General features: G+C 48.1%; 1 protein-coding gene across 4 annotated transcripts in view; it reads left to right on the forward strand.

Moving 5' to 3' along the window:
- The window catches only part of Pdzd2 (PDZ domain containing 2), a 345,949-nt gene that overhangs the window by 279,634 nt on the left and 51,330 nt on the right, over positions 1–14,985 (forward strand). For all 4 annotated transcript variants that reach the window (XM_057789462.1, XM_057789463.1, XM_057789464.1 and 1 more), the window contains one exon: positions 11,437–11,548. In XM_057789462.1, the coding sequence (XP_057645445.1) occupies positions 11,437–11,548 (112 nt within the window). The remainder of the gene's footprint in view (positions 1–11,436; positions 11,549–14,985) is intronic.

Here is a 14,985-nt window from a genome sequence, read left to right on the forward strand (position 1 = left end):
TAGAAAAGGTCAGAAGTTCTGCTGTGGAATTCAGGGCAGAGATTTCTCAAAGGAACAAAGATGCTCAGGACCAATAGAATTCCCCCACCCTACGCCCTGGTGGACTGTGTGCCTAGTCTTTTGTCTGCTGCTTGTTGGCTTGTTTTTCTTGCCTTGCTGTTTACATAAGTGGTGGTTTAACTATCTAAGTGACATTTGCAGAGAAAGACCTTGGTCCTTGTTTACTTACTTTACTAAGTATTCCTCCTGTGTCTTGCCTGCCAAGACTCTACATTCCTCATTCTTGGGAGATTTTTTTTTTTTGTCACTCTTGCCTCCATTACCTCTGTTTTCTCTGGTTGCTGATTTTGAGTGTTTCTTGGCTGTTAGCAGTCTGAGTCAGAGTCAGCTGATCCATGACTTGTAAAGCGTTCTGTCTCTCTCTCTCTGATGTTTGAAATTATTTCCCCTTGAAATATATATCTATTTAATAAATATTTGCCTCCCTTGGCCGACATGTCTAATTCTTTGTAACATTCCTCTCACCCCGACCGTGCCCAGCCACAGAAGTTTATCACATGGCGTTGCAGGTGCCCACAGCCAAGCCATTGTATGAGTCACCCTGCTCTGCAGCCAGCTCTACATCTTCATCCACACAGTGAGCGTTTTCTGGAGTGCTTCTCTCCTCTTAACAGCATTTTTATATTCCAGCATGAATTACTGTTATTAATGTACATTTTGTATCCCCACTTCTGCACAGTAAATACCTGGGAATGCTATATTGACCTCAGGGATATGACAGCTTCCTTCTTCTTCTTCTCCTTCTCCCTCTTCTTCCTTCTCCTCTTCCTCCTTCTTCCTTCTTTGCCTTCCTCCTCCCCGTCTCCCTCCTCCTCCTCCTTCAAGACAGAGTCTGTCTATGGAGCTCTGACTGTCCTGGAACTCACTCTGTAGACCAGGATGGCCTCAGACTCACAGAGATCCACCTGCCTCTGCCTCCTGAGTGCTGGGATTAAAGGCGTGCGCCACCACATCCAGCATGACAGCTATAACTTTTTCAAGGTGGATGGAATAGTATTTGATTATTTCATGGGATTTCCACAAAATCACCCACAGAAATGGGTGGCATTCTAGTGTAAGAACGTAACCCACGCTGTTCAAAGACCACCAGAAGTTGACGGAGCCAAGTACTCAGGCTGGGCCTTTAGTCCAGTCTCAGAACAGGACCCCTTTTGTGACAGTTGTACTCATGGGTGGCTTTGCAGTTGAGTGGCAGGTGTAGTTTCTGTAGTGGAATCCTTGGGCAGTGAGAGAGAGAGGGAAGGTTTGGAGGCAGACAGGTAGATGTGGAGGCCTTTGCCGGCCTCGCTGAGAAGGAACTAGAGCTAATGTAGAAGAAAGGGCAAAGAAACTGGCAAGGGGTAGAGGTGGCCAGGGAAGCCGAGCCAGCCTATCGTGTGAGTGGCTGGGTTCTTGCAGCAGTGGCCCCTGGTGGTGGGGCAGGGTTGGTGAGGATGTTTCCTGCCTTTGGTTGAAGCTGTTTCTGAAGGCCGGGCTCCTCCTGAGTTGGACTATAATGGGGTTCTGTTCACCTTTGGCTCCTTTCAAGGCTTTTTCTTATTGGCTGTCCCCTGTCCTAGACTCACTGCTCTCAACTGCTCTATACTCACAGCCTGTGACCCCCCGAGACTCCTCTGCCCACCCACAAGCTGCTTCTCCTTCCTCTGTCTCCAAGCCATTTTCTCCCCTTTGGTCACCACCAGAGCCCACACAAGAGACCACGGAGAGAGTTTTCCCTTCCTTCCAGGCTGCCGGCTTGTTCCTAAAGTCCTGATCTGGAACCAACGCTAATGACACTGACCAGCCCCTTGCCGTGTAGCAAGCGGTCCCTTTCAACTCGCAAAGGCTTTGCTAGTTCATGTGAGTCTCTTATAGGTACCACTTTAAAATGGGATTTTAGATAAAAAGCGTGCAGTGTAGGTAAGTCTGTGACCTTCTTGGCCATCTCCACACGTCAGCTCATTCCTCTGCATGCTGAGGCAGGTTTCCTGCAAATGGCCACCTTTATTCTCAGCTTTAGGTGAAGAGATGCGGGAGGAGAGGGGAGGGGAGTGTGACTGTGTAGAAGTAGAGTCAGCAGCAAGGAAGGCCAGGGGCCTGAAGTTTCCAGCTTTGACCACAAGTCTCTTCCCCAGCTTTGCCTTTGTATTGTCAAAGCAGCCACAGGCTGTAAGTCCAATGGATACACCAGTGCTCCCGGAACTGAGGAATCAGGTGTTGAGCAGTGTAGACCCCTGGCAGGAGTTTGTGGAACCCTGCTTGGGTAATAGTTGGTAGGCCAGGTTCCAGTTTCCCGTTTCCTCACCGGCTCCACACAACACATCTACCATTTCTTGTCAGATTCTTAAAAACATGCCCTTAGGTCAACGGGTCAATCGTGTAAACTCGGGGACTCTCAGAAACAAAGAATTCAGAGTATGACTCCCCATGGGTCAGTAAGGCCCAAAGGGTATTATGCAGGGCCCCTAACAGTGAGCCAGAGTCGGACCACAATGAAGCCCTTCTCTCTGCCTTAAGCCCTCCTGGATTGCGTGCCCAGTCAGAATAGGCTTTGTATAGTATCACAGTCCACGGAAGACTGTGAGGTTTGTATGAGTGTGTTCAGGTGGGGTGTGTAGAGGAGTGTGATCCTGTAAACAGACGCTGCTCGACTAGAAACCTTGCACAGCTCATCTGCGACATTTCTACCCGGCCTCCTGCTGACTGTCCTGCTCACATGTCATTTGCTAATATATTCATTTTTATTTATTTATTTACTTTTGCAGGGTTGTGCTGTGAATCCAGAGCCCATGTTCTGCCTAGCCTATGCCTTTTTTCTTTTTAAATCATGCTTTTGACTCTCTTGAATTTTACCTGTGTTCATTCACACACGCGCGCGCACACACACACACACACACACACACACTGTTCTCACTGCTGTCGCTCTGGGTTTAGGGTGAAGCTATCATGGTTGTGCTGTCAGAGATCTGTCACTGTGGGATCTGTCCACCTGCTCCTGCTGAGGAGTCACCCTTAGGACCCCCTTTCAGTTCCCATACCATAAACCTAGAAAAGAGTTCCAGACCCCTGGGCTTCTCACCCACAAGGCTACAGGAGCACGGCAAGCCATAAGCAAAGCTTCCTGACCGAGAATGCCGGTGTGCTTATGTGCCACCATTGGAGGAGACGTGCCAGTGCCTCTGCCATCAACACACTCAGATTTGTCCTTAAAAAATCTGAAAGTCCCTGAGGGTACTGTCCACCATAACGGTATTACCCAGGGGCTAATGACTGATGGCATTCCCAGGATCTCAAAGGTGACGTCTTTACCACAGCTTTCTATGTGACCAAGAAACTTACTGAATTTGTATGCATAAAACCATCTAAATAACCCCCAACACAGTCCTTTCAGCCCATTCAGATTTGCTGGGGGCGGGGTGATGAATGGGCAGAAACTGGAAACAGGCTCCCACAGAACAAGGGCAATATTATCTCCCTCGCAGGGCCCCAGCTTGGATGTCTCCGTGGACCTCAGCTACAGCCCTTCCCCCGCTGCATCTGAGGGCCTCTGAGCTGTGCACACACACTCTGCTCCGAATGGACCAGAGCACACAGGGATGACAAATTGGTCTCTCCACATTTGCTGTTTTTCTCCTCAGTCCCCAGCTATTCTCTTAGATGGAAAGTGATGGCCCAGCAGAGGGGTGGAGCCCTTTTTAATTTCTGCAGGCAAGTCACAGGCTCCTTGCCACTCAGTCCTGATTAAATTGTGTGTGCGAGCACACAGTGTTGCTCTGATTTCCTCTGTGTGAATGCTTATTCATCTTCAGCGCTGGCCTCTCTGATGGCCATCTGGTTCTCTTTTGGCCACTCACACATCTGCCCCAGAGATTTGGAAAATGGGCTTCATTTAGAAGCCTTAAAACCATCTTCCTGCGACTGAAGCATGAAAGGGAAATCACGTTGTTCTAGCCCGTGGATCCTGACCAGTGGGTGAACCAACCCAGCTTCCCCTGGGATCTAGAGCTTAGATGTCTTCTGTCACATCTGTAGACCCCCCCCCCCTTTTATTTCAAGCAATGGGAACAGTAAAAACCCTAGTGTGAAGTAGGAGTGACCATTTCTCCCGAGGTTTTCCTTGGGACCAGATATGCTTGTGCAATGTAAAAGCTGGAGATAAAAGCCATGCTGTTTGTTTGTGAGGCCTCTGGAGCCAGCTGAGGAAAACAGATGATGTTTAGGCGCCAAACGTTAGATGAGTCACAGTGCGTTTGAGGCGACCTCGTCAGTGCTGCAAGCAGCATCTCTAGAACATCGCTAAGTCATAGACTTTAGCTTGGACCCAAGGGGCGATTCCTGGGGACACTGTGCTTCCTCTGCTCCCACAGATGTAACCTCGTGTCCATAGTTTGTCTTGTTCAAAGTGGTGCTTTTTGGCAGTTCCACCTTAAAAGAAAATGTCAGTGAAATAATGATGCTCACATGGATACTGACAAACCTAAATCCCCTTTGCAGACTGTGATCCAGAGGCTAAGAATCCGCTAAAAGTGATTGTCATCTAAATTTAGATTTCCTTGACCTTTGAGTTACAAAACAAAAATAAGACATAAAGACGCTTAATGGCTATCTTTGGTCTCTCCTACATCTTTTGTTCCGTCTTAGCTAATGAGATTCTTGATGTTGCATACAGAAGAAAGATTGGTTTTCCAACATCTGTAGATTAGACTGCTTCTCACTGAAACACTCAAACAGGGTTCTTCCATTCCAACAAGATTGGATTTGTTAGTCTCACGTGTTCTTTACTTTTCATTTACGTGAAATGTAAATGAGCCAGAGAGCCATGAACCCATAACTTCATCACGTTATTAACCCACTACCCTTGATAGTAAAAAATGGGGGGGGGGGCAAACTCTAACCTATAGACAGTGTTTGTTCCAGATAAAAATCTTTTTTATTTTTATTTTTTTTTTAAAAAAAGAAAACAAACTGTCTTTTTTCATTATATATACCAATCCAAGTTCCCACTCCCTCCCCTCCTCCCATTCCCTCCACACATCCTCCCACCCCACCCCCATCCAATCCTCAGAGAGGGTAAGGCACATTGCTTTGGGGAAGATCCAAGGCCCTCGCTACTATATCTAGGCTGAGCAAGGCATCCATCCAAAGAGAATTAGGATCCCCAAAAGCCAGTACAAGCAGTAAGGATAAATCCTGGTGCCACTGCCAGCCGCCCCTCAGTCTGCCCCAGCCAGGCAACTGTCAACCCCATTCAGAGGGACTAGTTTGGTCCTATGCTTGTTCCTTCCCAGTCCGGCTGGAGTTGTTGAGCTCCCATTAGCTCAGGCAGACTGTTTCAGTGGGTGTCCCCATCATGGTCGTGACCTCTTTGCTTATATTTTCACTCCTCACACTCTTCAACTGGACTTTGGGAGCTCAGTCCAGTGCTCCGATGCGGGTCTCTGCCTCTGTTTCCATCAGTTGCTGGATGCAGGTTCTATGGTGATATTTAAGATATTCACCAGTCTGACTACAGGGCAAGGTCAGTTCGGGTACCCTCTCCTCTATTGCTTAGGGTCTTAGCTGGGGTCATCCTTGTGGATTCCTGAGAATTTCTCTTGAGCCAGGTTTCTTGTTAACCCCATAATGACTCCCTCAATCAAAATATCTCTCCCTTGCTCTCAACTCTGTCCTTCCTCCATCTCAACTATCCTGTTCCCTCACGTTCTCCTTGCTCCTTCCCTTCTCTCTTCCTCTTCCCCTCCTGAAAAAAAATCATGTTCCTGGGACTTTAATTTTTTTCCAGGACAGTTTCAACAAGTTAAAAAATCAGTTTGAACGTATCTTCTGCAGAAGACATGCAATTTCAGGTCAGAAGCAATTTTGACTGTTACTGAAGCTACCACAGCTAGGTTTTAGCTTTCTCTGGTCTCGGGTATAGGATTCAGTCCCAGGTCAGGGCTGTTTGGTTGTGTCATTTCTCTCCCCTCTTTAAGTCCCATGGCCAACATTATATTTCTTTTACTTCGTAGTAAACAAGCCTACATCTCCCTCCTGGGACACTATCTTCCATGTCAAGTCTGTTCACCCAGGATAAAACCCAACCTATGTTTCTCTCACAAGAATGTAAAAGACCAGTGGAGAATTATGTTCCAATTGTTATAACAGAAGCTTGGTAACAGCATTAAAGAAAACTCGAGGAAGGAAATGTACCAGGGGTGGGGCGAGGGATGACAAGATGGCTCAGCAGTTAAGTGCACCCACTACTCCTTCAGAGGACCTGGGTTCAGTTCCCAGCACCCACAGGGGAGCTAACAGGGACCTGTAACTCCAGTTTCAAGGGATCCATTGCCCTCTTCCTGCCTTGGAGGGTACCAGGCATGCATGTGGTACACTTCCTATTGCAGACAAAACACTCACCCGTAAGATCAAAATAAATACTCTTTACATGACAATGTTCTTGGCATCTCTGAAGGATGCCAGCTGTCTGGAGCTTGTAGCCCTGGGGAATCTTTCTCCCACGGGAGGCTGGCTGGAATCAACCTGGTTCTGCATGAGAGGCTTTTAGTATGAATCTGAAAGCTCCTGTATTTGCCTTTTACCCTTTGAAGCCAAATCATCCATTTCCTGGTGTCCTGAATCAAGTGTGGATTGTGCCTCTGACAGATCCTCTGTTTCAAGAAGCAGGACTTTCAGTTTGGGGCCACATTTTTCAAGTTCACTGCCACTTGGCCTAGAATTCATGAGGCTGAAGATGGAAGCATCTCTTCCCCACCCGCGTTTGTTTGCTCAACTGGGGACTTGCTCTGCATGGTCCTGAGCCAGACCTGCTGTGACAGTCCCTGGGCGCCTGCCCTCGGGCCTCTGTCACCTGCTTCTTGAGATTCATCTTGCCTTGGATTTAAGTGTTGCAGGGTTAAACAGAACCGCTTTCCGCTGTACATTTTTGGTCAGTAATTGGCGACCTCTGGAGTTTCGTAGCCTTCCCCTTTGAATTTCTTTTTTACCTCCTGCTCCACTCACCTTCTTACTTCACAGTTCTGCTCTGCCCAAGTTCAGAGGCCTTCTCAAATATTCCTTCTGTCCCTTTGACTTTTGGCGCAGATGTTTTGTTGCCAAAATACTAGTCTAGATTCTGTCTTGTAGGGCCCACTGTTATGGAGAAGCAATGGGGGAGCCCTCTACTTGGTAAAGTAGCCATTGTTCAAATGCATTTTGTACATCGCTATCAGTTGAGAGTCAGCCACTGCCCAGGAAATCATCCCTGTCCACCAACATCAGGTTCTTTGACTTCTTCCTTTCCAGTTTAGATCCCCTTGATCTCTAGTTGTCCTATTGCTCTCGCTAGAACTTCAAATACTATATTGAATAGGTATGGCCAGCATAGACAGCCTTGTCTTGTTCCTGATTTTAGTAGAATTGCTTAGAGTTTCTCTCTATTTGGGTTCGGGTTGGGCTGCCCAGATCTTCTAGGGAAGGGGGAATAGAGATTTCATGAATGGGGCAGGTGGGGATAGGAGCAGGTGATCCAGTTGTGGGGAGGGGGCGGGATGGAATAGGAGAATACTGAAAGAGACTACTGCAAACGGGGGATGGGCTTAGTCATTCCTTGCCCTTAGGAATCTCCCTCAGAATCGACCCAAGGTGGATACCTGCAACCATCACTCCGCCCTCCACACCTGGACCTGGCTGAGCCTTCCCTTCATGGTCATTGCCAGGGATCCTCTGTGAGCAACTTGAGCTGTGGGGGTTCTCTGTGCAAAATGGGTTTGCTGCTCAGCTTTCTCTAGTTTTCATTTAGGATTCAGCATAGATCAGATCTTTTCCATCACATCTGATTGCTTACTGGCTTCCAGAATATTCTCATATTCATAGTCCTTCTCTTTCTCTCTCCCCTTCATTACCCTTTTCTCGACTGGTTAGTATGGTTTTAGGAGGGAAGCCTGACTCTGTGAAGCAGAAATCCTCATAGTAGACTTAATCCTCCCCTGCAGACGGGGACACTGGCTGCAGCTCAGGACATGACTTAGTGATAAAATTACACAAGCAGGATGGGTGCCTCGCAGCTGGGGCCTCTGCCCACCTCCCTCTCTGCAAAACCCAAAGCTAAAACTGCTTCTTCACTGAGAGAGGTACGTGAGGCTCTGCCACAGGGCTGCAGAGGTCTATTAAGATGTAACAGCCTGGCCTTGTGCTAACTGGAACTGCCGGACTGAATGGAGAAATTCCAGAAGACCTGCCTGCTAATTTACTTCTAGTACAGCTACAAATGTCATTTCCAGAGTGGGCTCCTTTGTTCTGCGAATTTGGAGCAGGGAATACGCCCAGCGAAAGGATTCTCTTAAATGTGGGCATTTCCACACAATAGCACAGGACTAAGGGAAGGCCCATTGTAGTTAAAATGATACTTTGTACACCGCTTCCTGCTAGAACATGGAGCTAATGTGTCTCCAAAGCCCACTTCCTGTTCTTTGAGTTCCAAGCTCAATGTGACAAATTTTCTGTTAAGGGAGGAAATGGTCCTATTCCAATGCAGAACCCGTTCGCTTTGGTTTAAATAAAGCCTGTGTTGGAAACTTATCCCGCTGTGTGGTGTTGGCTATTTACCATGAACCCGGCCTTCAGAAGGGCAAGTTTGGCCCTTTGGTCTTTTGCCGTGGCCATACACAAAGCACCTCGACCAGGTATTGACTCCTCAACATTGGATTCCCCAGCATCCAAAATAACAAGAAATGGAACTCTATAACTGAGGACGACCTCGAATTCCTAATGCCCCTGCCTCTACCTGGGGAGTGCTGGAGTTGCAGGTGTGTACCACCACACCCAGCTAGGTTTTCCTTATACAGACCAGTCCTGTAGTGTGTGTGCTGTTATGGCAACACGAAATGGAGTAACATTCCTATGCTAACACTTCCAGAAAGTTCTGACGTAAGTCTTCATTCCTGCCTTTATCTCAGCCGCATGTCCTTTGAAGTGCTTTGTGGTGTATCTAGATCATTCAAGCTTTAGCCATGGTTTACCGAAGGACTTCTTTGGCATCAGCAATCTCACAGCTTGTAAATCACAGAAACTAGGTATCATTTCATTCTTTGTTGCGTTGGGAGATTGGAGGGGGAAGCACTGTTCTTGAAGGCTTTGGTTGACTGTCTCTACTTTGAAATCTCACCCTCAGCTCCTGCAAATGCATCCTTGATTCTGTGGATGTGTTAGGTTGATGGAGACCAGAAGAAAGGCGTTCCTAACTCTAGAAACAGGGCCTTGGTGGGGAGGTGGAGGGTCCTTTCTTGATCTAAGCATCTCTGGCCAGTTTGGTCTTGCCCCCGCCCCCCATTCAATAGCCCTAAAGCCACATGGACTTGCAAGCAGAGTTCACCTTTTTCTTCAGGCAAGCCACAGCCTTACCCTGCTCTGAGAATTGTTGTTCACAATGGAGATTCTGCCTCTTTCCGTGCCATTGTTCATCTCTCTAAATGATTCCTGTTTGCATGGTTCTTTTTACTGGGTTTACATCGAGGTCAGGGTTTGAGGTTGACAAAGGCACCCATTCCTCTGGAAAACCTATAAAGCAACCCTCAGGATTCCCTTCATAATCTAGCCCTGGACACCAGCCAGTCCCTGACGTTGTAAACTCTTTGTTTATTATGACAGAATTCGTTTCCTTCCCAGTGCCCCTTCCAAAACTTCTGCCCATCTCTTTGTCCTCTCATCCTATGCTCCTCATTCTTATCTGAAAAGATACTTGAACCTTAAGAAGAAAGGGAATTTTCAAACCTACAGATATATATATTTGATATACATAACCACCTCATAAAAGACAAGGCATTTGGGAGAGAGCTTTAAATTTTTTTATAATTTACATACCGAATTAGATAGACATATGCCCCTTGCAACTCTGTGTTCTAAGGGGGAGCGTATTATTTGATATCGTTAATACTTTTTCAATTTATCCCTTGAATGTGATGGGGGCTGTAAATGTTCATGCACATGTGTGTACGTGTACATACAGGCAGGCATGCACATGTGTGCATGCTTGCAGAGGCCAGAGACTGACTCTGGCTGTCTTTCTCAACAGGGCAACTGAGCTCCACCTTCTTTTTAGGATTTATTTTTATTTAAAAGACTTATTTCTTGAGGCACCATCTCTCAAAAAGCTCCAGAGACCTGCTTCTCTCTGCATACACCCATCCCCACCCCCACCCCCACCCCCACCCTCATCATTCCCAGCCCCTCCTACCCTTTCTGCTGGAGATAGATGCAGGCCACCACTCTCTGCTCTTTCCTTGGGTTCTGGGGATTCAAACACAAAGCCTCAGACTTCCATGAGGGGCACTGTATTGACTGAGCCATCTCCTCAGTACCCCTGGCCCCCCAAATTTTAACAAATGCTCCCAAACACCCAAGTCTCCTGCTTCAATCTACTAGTGTACTTTTGAGCATGGTTAGCTTCGCTAGAATGTCTGACAGCTTGACCTTTGGGGTGATCTTTTCTGAATCGCTTTCTGGAAGCTGATGTGAAACGTGACCTGCAGACATTTGGCCTGACTGACACTTCCACAGAACCTGGACAGTTCAGGAAGAGGAGTGTGGCTCATGGAACGCTGGGCGGGTTGAAGGAAATACACTCATAACATTTTAGTCACTGGTGTGGGTTACATATGCAGTGGCGAGCCCCCAGAAGATTTATGGAGTGACATGGTAGTGCCACAGATGCTTATGCCAACATTAGCCTGTGCCACCAGATGTGAGCCCCCGGCGTGGCGTGTGCAGTTCTATCTGGTACATAGTACCTGACAGTAAGGACTGTATTCCTCATTGACGTATCTTCTATACTACACATTTTTATCCTCAACAGTTGCTTATCTTACAAGGTGAATGTAAAATGTTGTGCCTGGCACTGGTCTCTTGACTGTCCTGAGCACCCCACCTCCATCCCCAGTGGTGGGCCTAGGTCATCTAGGTCTCACACTCTTCGATATTTCCCTAGTGGCAAATTTGTCTTAAACCACATTTCCAGAACACACATCCCTGCCTGTCACTGACACAAGTCGAAGTCTAAACAGGTTTGGATTTCTGGTTTGATGTCTATCTGTGGCAACCCTGCCTCCTACAAAAAGCTCAGAGTTACAAGCCAGGGAGACCTAGACTCTCAATCCAGCCTTGCCTCTGGCTAGCCTGGGGTGATCTTGACCAGGGTAAAATAGGAGTGGAAACAGCCCCAGGGGTCCTTTCCTTTGGGCTTGAAATCTCCTTGGTGCCTCTGAGGGGGAACTTGCCAGTGCGTGGCACTCTGGTTATCTGAAGGGTGGGGTTGTCGTTCTGTGAGCCATTTCTCACGTGACATTGCTGCTTCTCCTGCCTGACCGAGATGATAACTCCTTGGAGGCCCAGCCTCTCCCTTCAGCTCTGTGCTCTGCCTTCTAGATGCCCGACTCAGAAGAATCCCAGGATGTAGGCAGCTCTGAGGAATCCAAGGGGAGCTTGGAAAGTCCCAAACAAGGCAACAATAAGATGAAGCTTAAGAGCCGTCTCTCAGGTGAGTGGCAACACCCTGCCTGTGGAGAATGAGAGAAGCTTGCAGTCTCGGGAATGGGGAAGCAAACCCATGAATACTTTGGGGAGAGCCCTCAGCTTGTCACGTTATCCCAGACTGGTCTGGACTCCAGTCCTCCTGCCTCATCCTCCTGGGTGGAACATTAACAGGCTTACACCTGGGGAGATGAGCCTTTCATCTCCTTCAGATCTCAGAACTGTCTCCTCCAGTGAGGCATGCCCTGGCAGAGCAGCCCCGGTAAGCCTAGCTGCCCACGTGACGGTTTCTTCTGAGCCCTTACGAAGGGCCTGTCAGCATGTGTGTGTTGTCTGTTGAAACTTCGGTTTCCTGAATGTTTAGCTCATTTACCTTAATGAGGCTTCAGGTGACCCTCTCAGCGCCAATGCTCGGGCGGCCCATACTCTCAGCATGCACGTGCCCCATCCCCGCCCCACAGAAACCACTCTCAGCCCACTAGAACAAGGGGCAGAAGGATTTTTATCTGCCATCCCATTTGCCTCTCAGCTAAGCAGGAGAAATGACGGAAGAGATTGCAAGTTTCAGAACTGATGGCTTCCATATTCAAAGTGCACTGCGTTCTTCCCTAGATGCCCTGGCCTGTGCTCTGGGGGAGACAGCAGAAGACACATATGACTTTCATGGGTCCTTGGCACTTTTGCCTTGTTGGATACTTTTTTTTCCATCAAAAAATAAATTTCATGACTGTGTACCCGTGCAGATACACGCTGGGGACTGGGGAGATGGCTCAGTGGGTCAAGTACTTGTTAACCAAGCTGCAAGACCTGAGTTCAGATCTTCAGTACCCAAGAAAAAGCCAGGTTTGGCCCACGTCTATAATCCCAGCACTGGGACTAGGGTAGGGCCGAGACAGGTGAATCCCTGGGGGCTCACTGGCTGGCCACAAGCTGCGGATTTAGTGGAGGACCCTGGCCTCCAGCCTTCACAAGCAAACGCAGACCCAAGAGCAGCTGCAAGCACACATGAAACACCACACACAAACATAAGGGTGTAGACAGCAGACCCCTGCCTGGCTCCATATGCGCACGCATACGCTGTATTCATGTGCATTCTGTCACACACAGTCAGTGAAACAAGTAAATGTGCACAATGATAGAGGAAGGGACCTAACGCCAACCTCTGGGCTCAAGACACACTGCATGGACTTGCAGAGTTCCATGCACATATGCATATAATACACACTGACATACAAGATATGTACTGAGTTCATTACTGTCTTCTCATTGCCATCACACTCAACTTTTCCTGCATTTATAAATGCACTAGAGCATTTTTTGGGTCTCCAGATGTGACATGGGCTCCTGGCACAGTGCCTACTGGCATAGTAGGTGACTTGGCTCCAGCCACCCGCTCACAGGCATTGGGAAAGGGAGGTAGAACTTAACTTTGGGCCCTTAGCAGCTGGTAGCCTGGCGTCCTTAGACTGTGTTTTGGTTTTTTGGATTTTCAAGACAGGGTTTCTCCGTGGCTTTGGAGCCTGTCCTGGAACTAACTCTTGTTGTCCATGCTGGCCTTGAACTCACAGAGGTCTGCCTGCCTCTGCCTCACGAGTGCTGGGATTAAAGGCGTGTGCCACCACCACCTGGCCCCTAGGCTGTTTTTTTTAATTTTTATTTATTTATTTATTTATTTATTTATTTATTTATTTATTTATTTTGGTTTTTCGAGACAGGGTTTTTCTGTGGTTTTGGAGCCTGTCCTGGAACTAGCTCTTGTAGACCAGGCTGGTCTCGAACTCACAGAGATCCACCTGCCTCTGCCTCCCAAGTGCTGGGATTAAAGGCGTGCGCCACCACCGCCCGGCTCCCTAGGCTGTTTTTAAACCTCCTTCAACTTCCATTTCAACAGCTGTCCAATCGAGCTGATACCTTGACTTTGAATTTATTTATTTATTGCTATTGCTGCAGGTGTGTGTGTGTGTGTGTGTGTGTGTGGACTTGTGCATGCTGTGGCCATCAGGATTGCACAGCAAGTGCCCCCAGGTCTTATTTTTAAGTCTCAGGAAATCAGCCAGCACAACTCATAGTGTGTTAATATCCCCTATCCCATCATTTTCTTCTTCTGCACCAGATCCCTGGCACGGAAAGGACAAAGCTGCCAGCCCAGACAATGCCCCCCCCCAGCATCTAGCTCTCTGCTGCATTTATTCTCAGGGAAGATAAATAGTGTGGGACCATAAAGTACATCTCTGCTAAAGTTCTAGTCAAAAAAAATAGTTATTTTATTGAATTTTGGGAATAACTAGGCAGCATCATGTTAGGTTGACTTTTGGCAGAAAGATATGGCATTGGGAAGAAGGTTCTCACCTAGAGGCAACAAGCAGCCCCCCCCCCCAGCTGAGAGAGACCCTTTAAATCCTGTGTGTACAAGGGCGGAGAGGAAGCAGTGGCCAGCTTAGCAGAGTTTATCACCACTGTAATCAGTCCCCAGGGAGGCTCTCTGAGTTCTCAGGAGACACAAGGATCTTTGAAACCGCTGCAGTTACATTCCTTATTTTATAGATGAGATCAGAGCAACTAAGGAAGTCCCAAAGGTCACTGGATTGAAGCCAGGAAAAAGGGCCTACGTTCCAGACAGTTCTTCCCACCACTGGCTTCCTGGGGACAGTGAAAAGAATTCTGTCCCCTACCATGTCAAAGGGTTTCTAGATTCGGATGGGAGTGGGTGTGTATCTTGAAGACCTTCCAGATGTGCCCATATTGTCAGTTTGGAGCCAGCCTTGCGCTTAGCTCATAGCCGGTCCAGGGCTGCTCACCGTTTGCCGCAGGGAGTCTCACCTTCTCTAGCCATCCAAACCTGTGATGGGGAATGCAGAATAGGGGAGGAAGCACGCGCAAGCATCAGTGGAACTGGGTTCAGTTTCCAGCTCTGCAGCCAAGACAAGTGACCTGGGCTCAGTGACTTCTTCATCTGGGAAAGGAGGATTACACTGTGCGCTGGTTCTCTCGGCAGATGCGAGAGCCTTCCATGTGTCCCCCCTTTTGGAAGACTGATGAGAGAATAGGGTTGGCACTGCCACTCCAAGGCTGACAGCCATGGACCCTTCCCTCAGAAGCACCCGTTCATTGATTTTATTGTTGAGGTCATGAGTATAATAGTCATTTTCATTCTGATTGTTCTTGCCTCTTTCCTTCTCAAGAGGGAAACAAGAGTTTGAATGGCCTCAGACAGGAAGGCCTTCGTGAGAACTCTTAGTCCCCGGGGAAGGCAGCCCACATGTACGCATAGTGGTGGCCTGGATAAGACACACGTACAAGCGGCAGAGTGGCTGGGAGTCCCTCTGGACTGTGGTGCTCGTGGAGGCCTTCGGAAACAGCAGGATAAAGGAAGGCTGAGACATGGGTAAAAGACTGGAGACCAGGAGGAGAGGAATGGGAGATTTTCCAGGCAATGGGGGGGAG

Source organism: Chionomys nivalis, chromosome 15 (genome assembly GCF_950005125.1).
Source record: "Chionomys nivalis chromosome 15, mChiNiv1.1, whole genome shotgun sequence".
NCBI lineage: Eukaryota > Metazoa > Chordata > Mammalia > Rodentia > Cricetidae > Chionomys > Chionomys nivalis.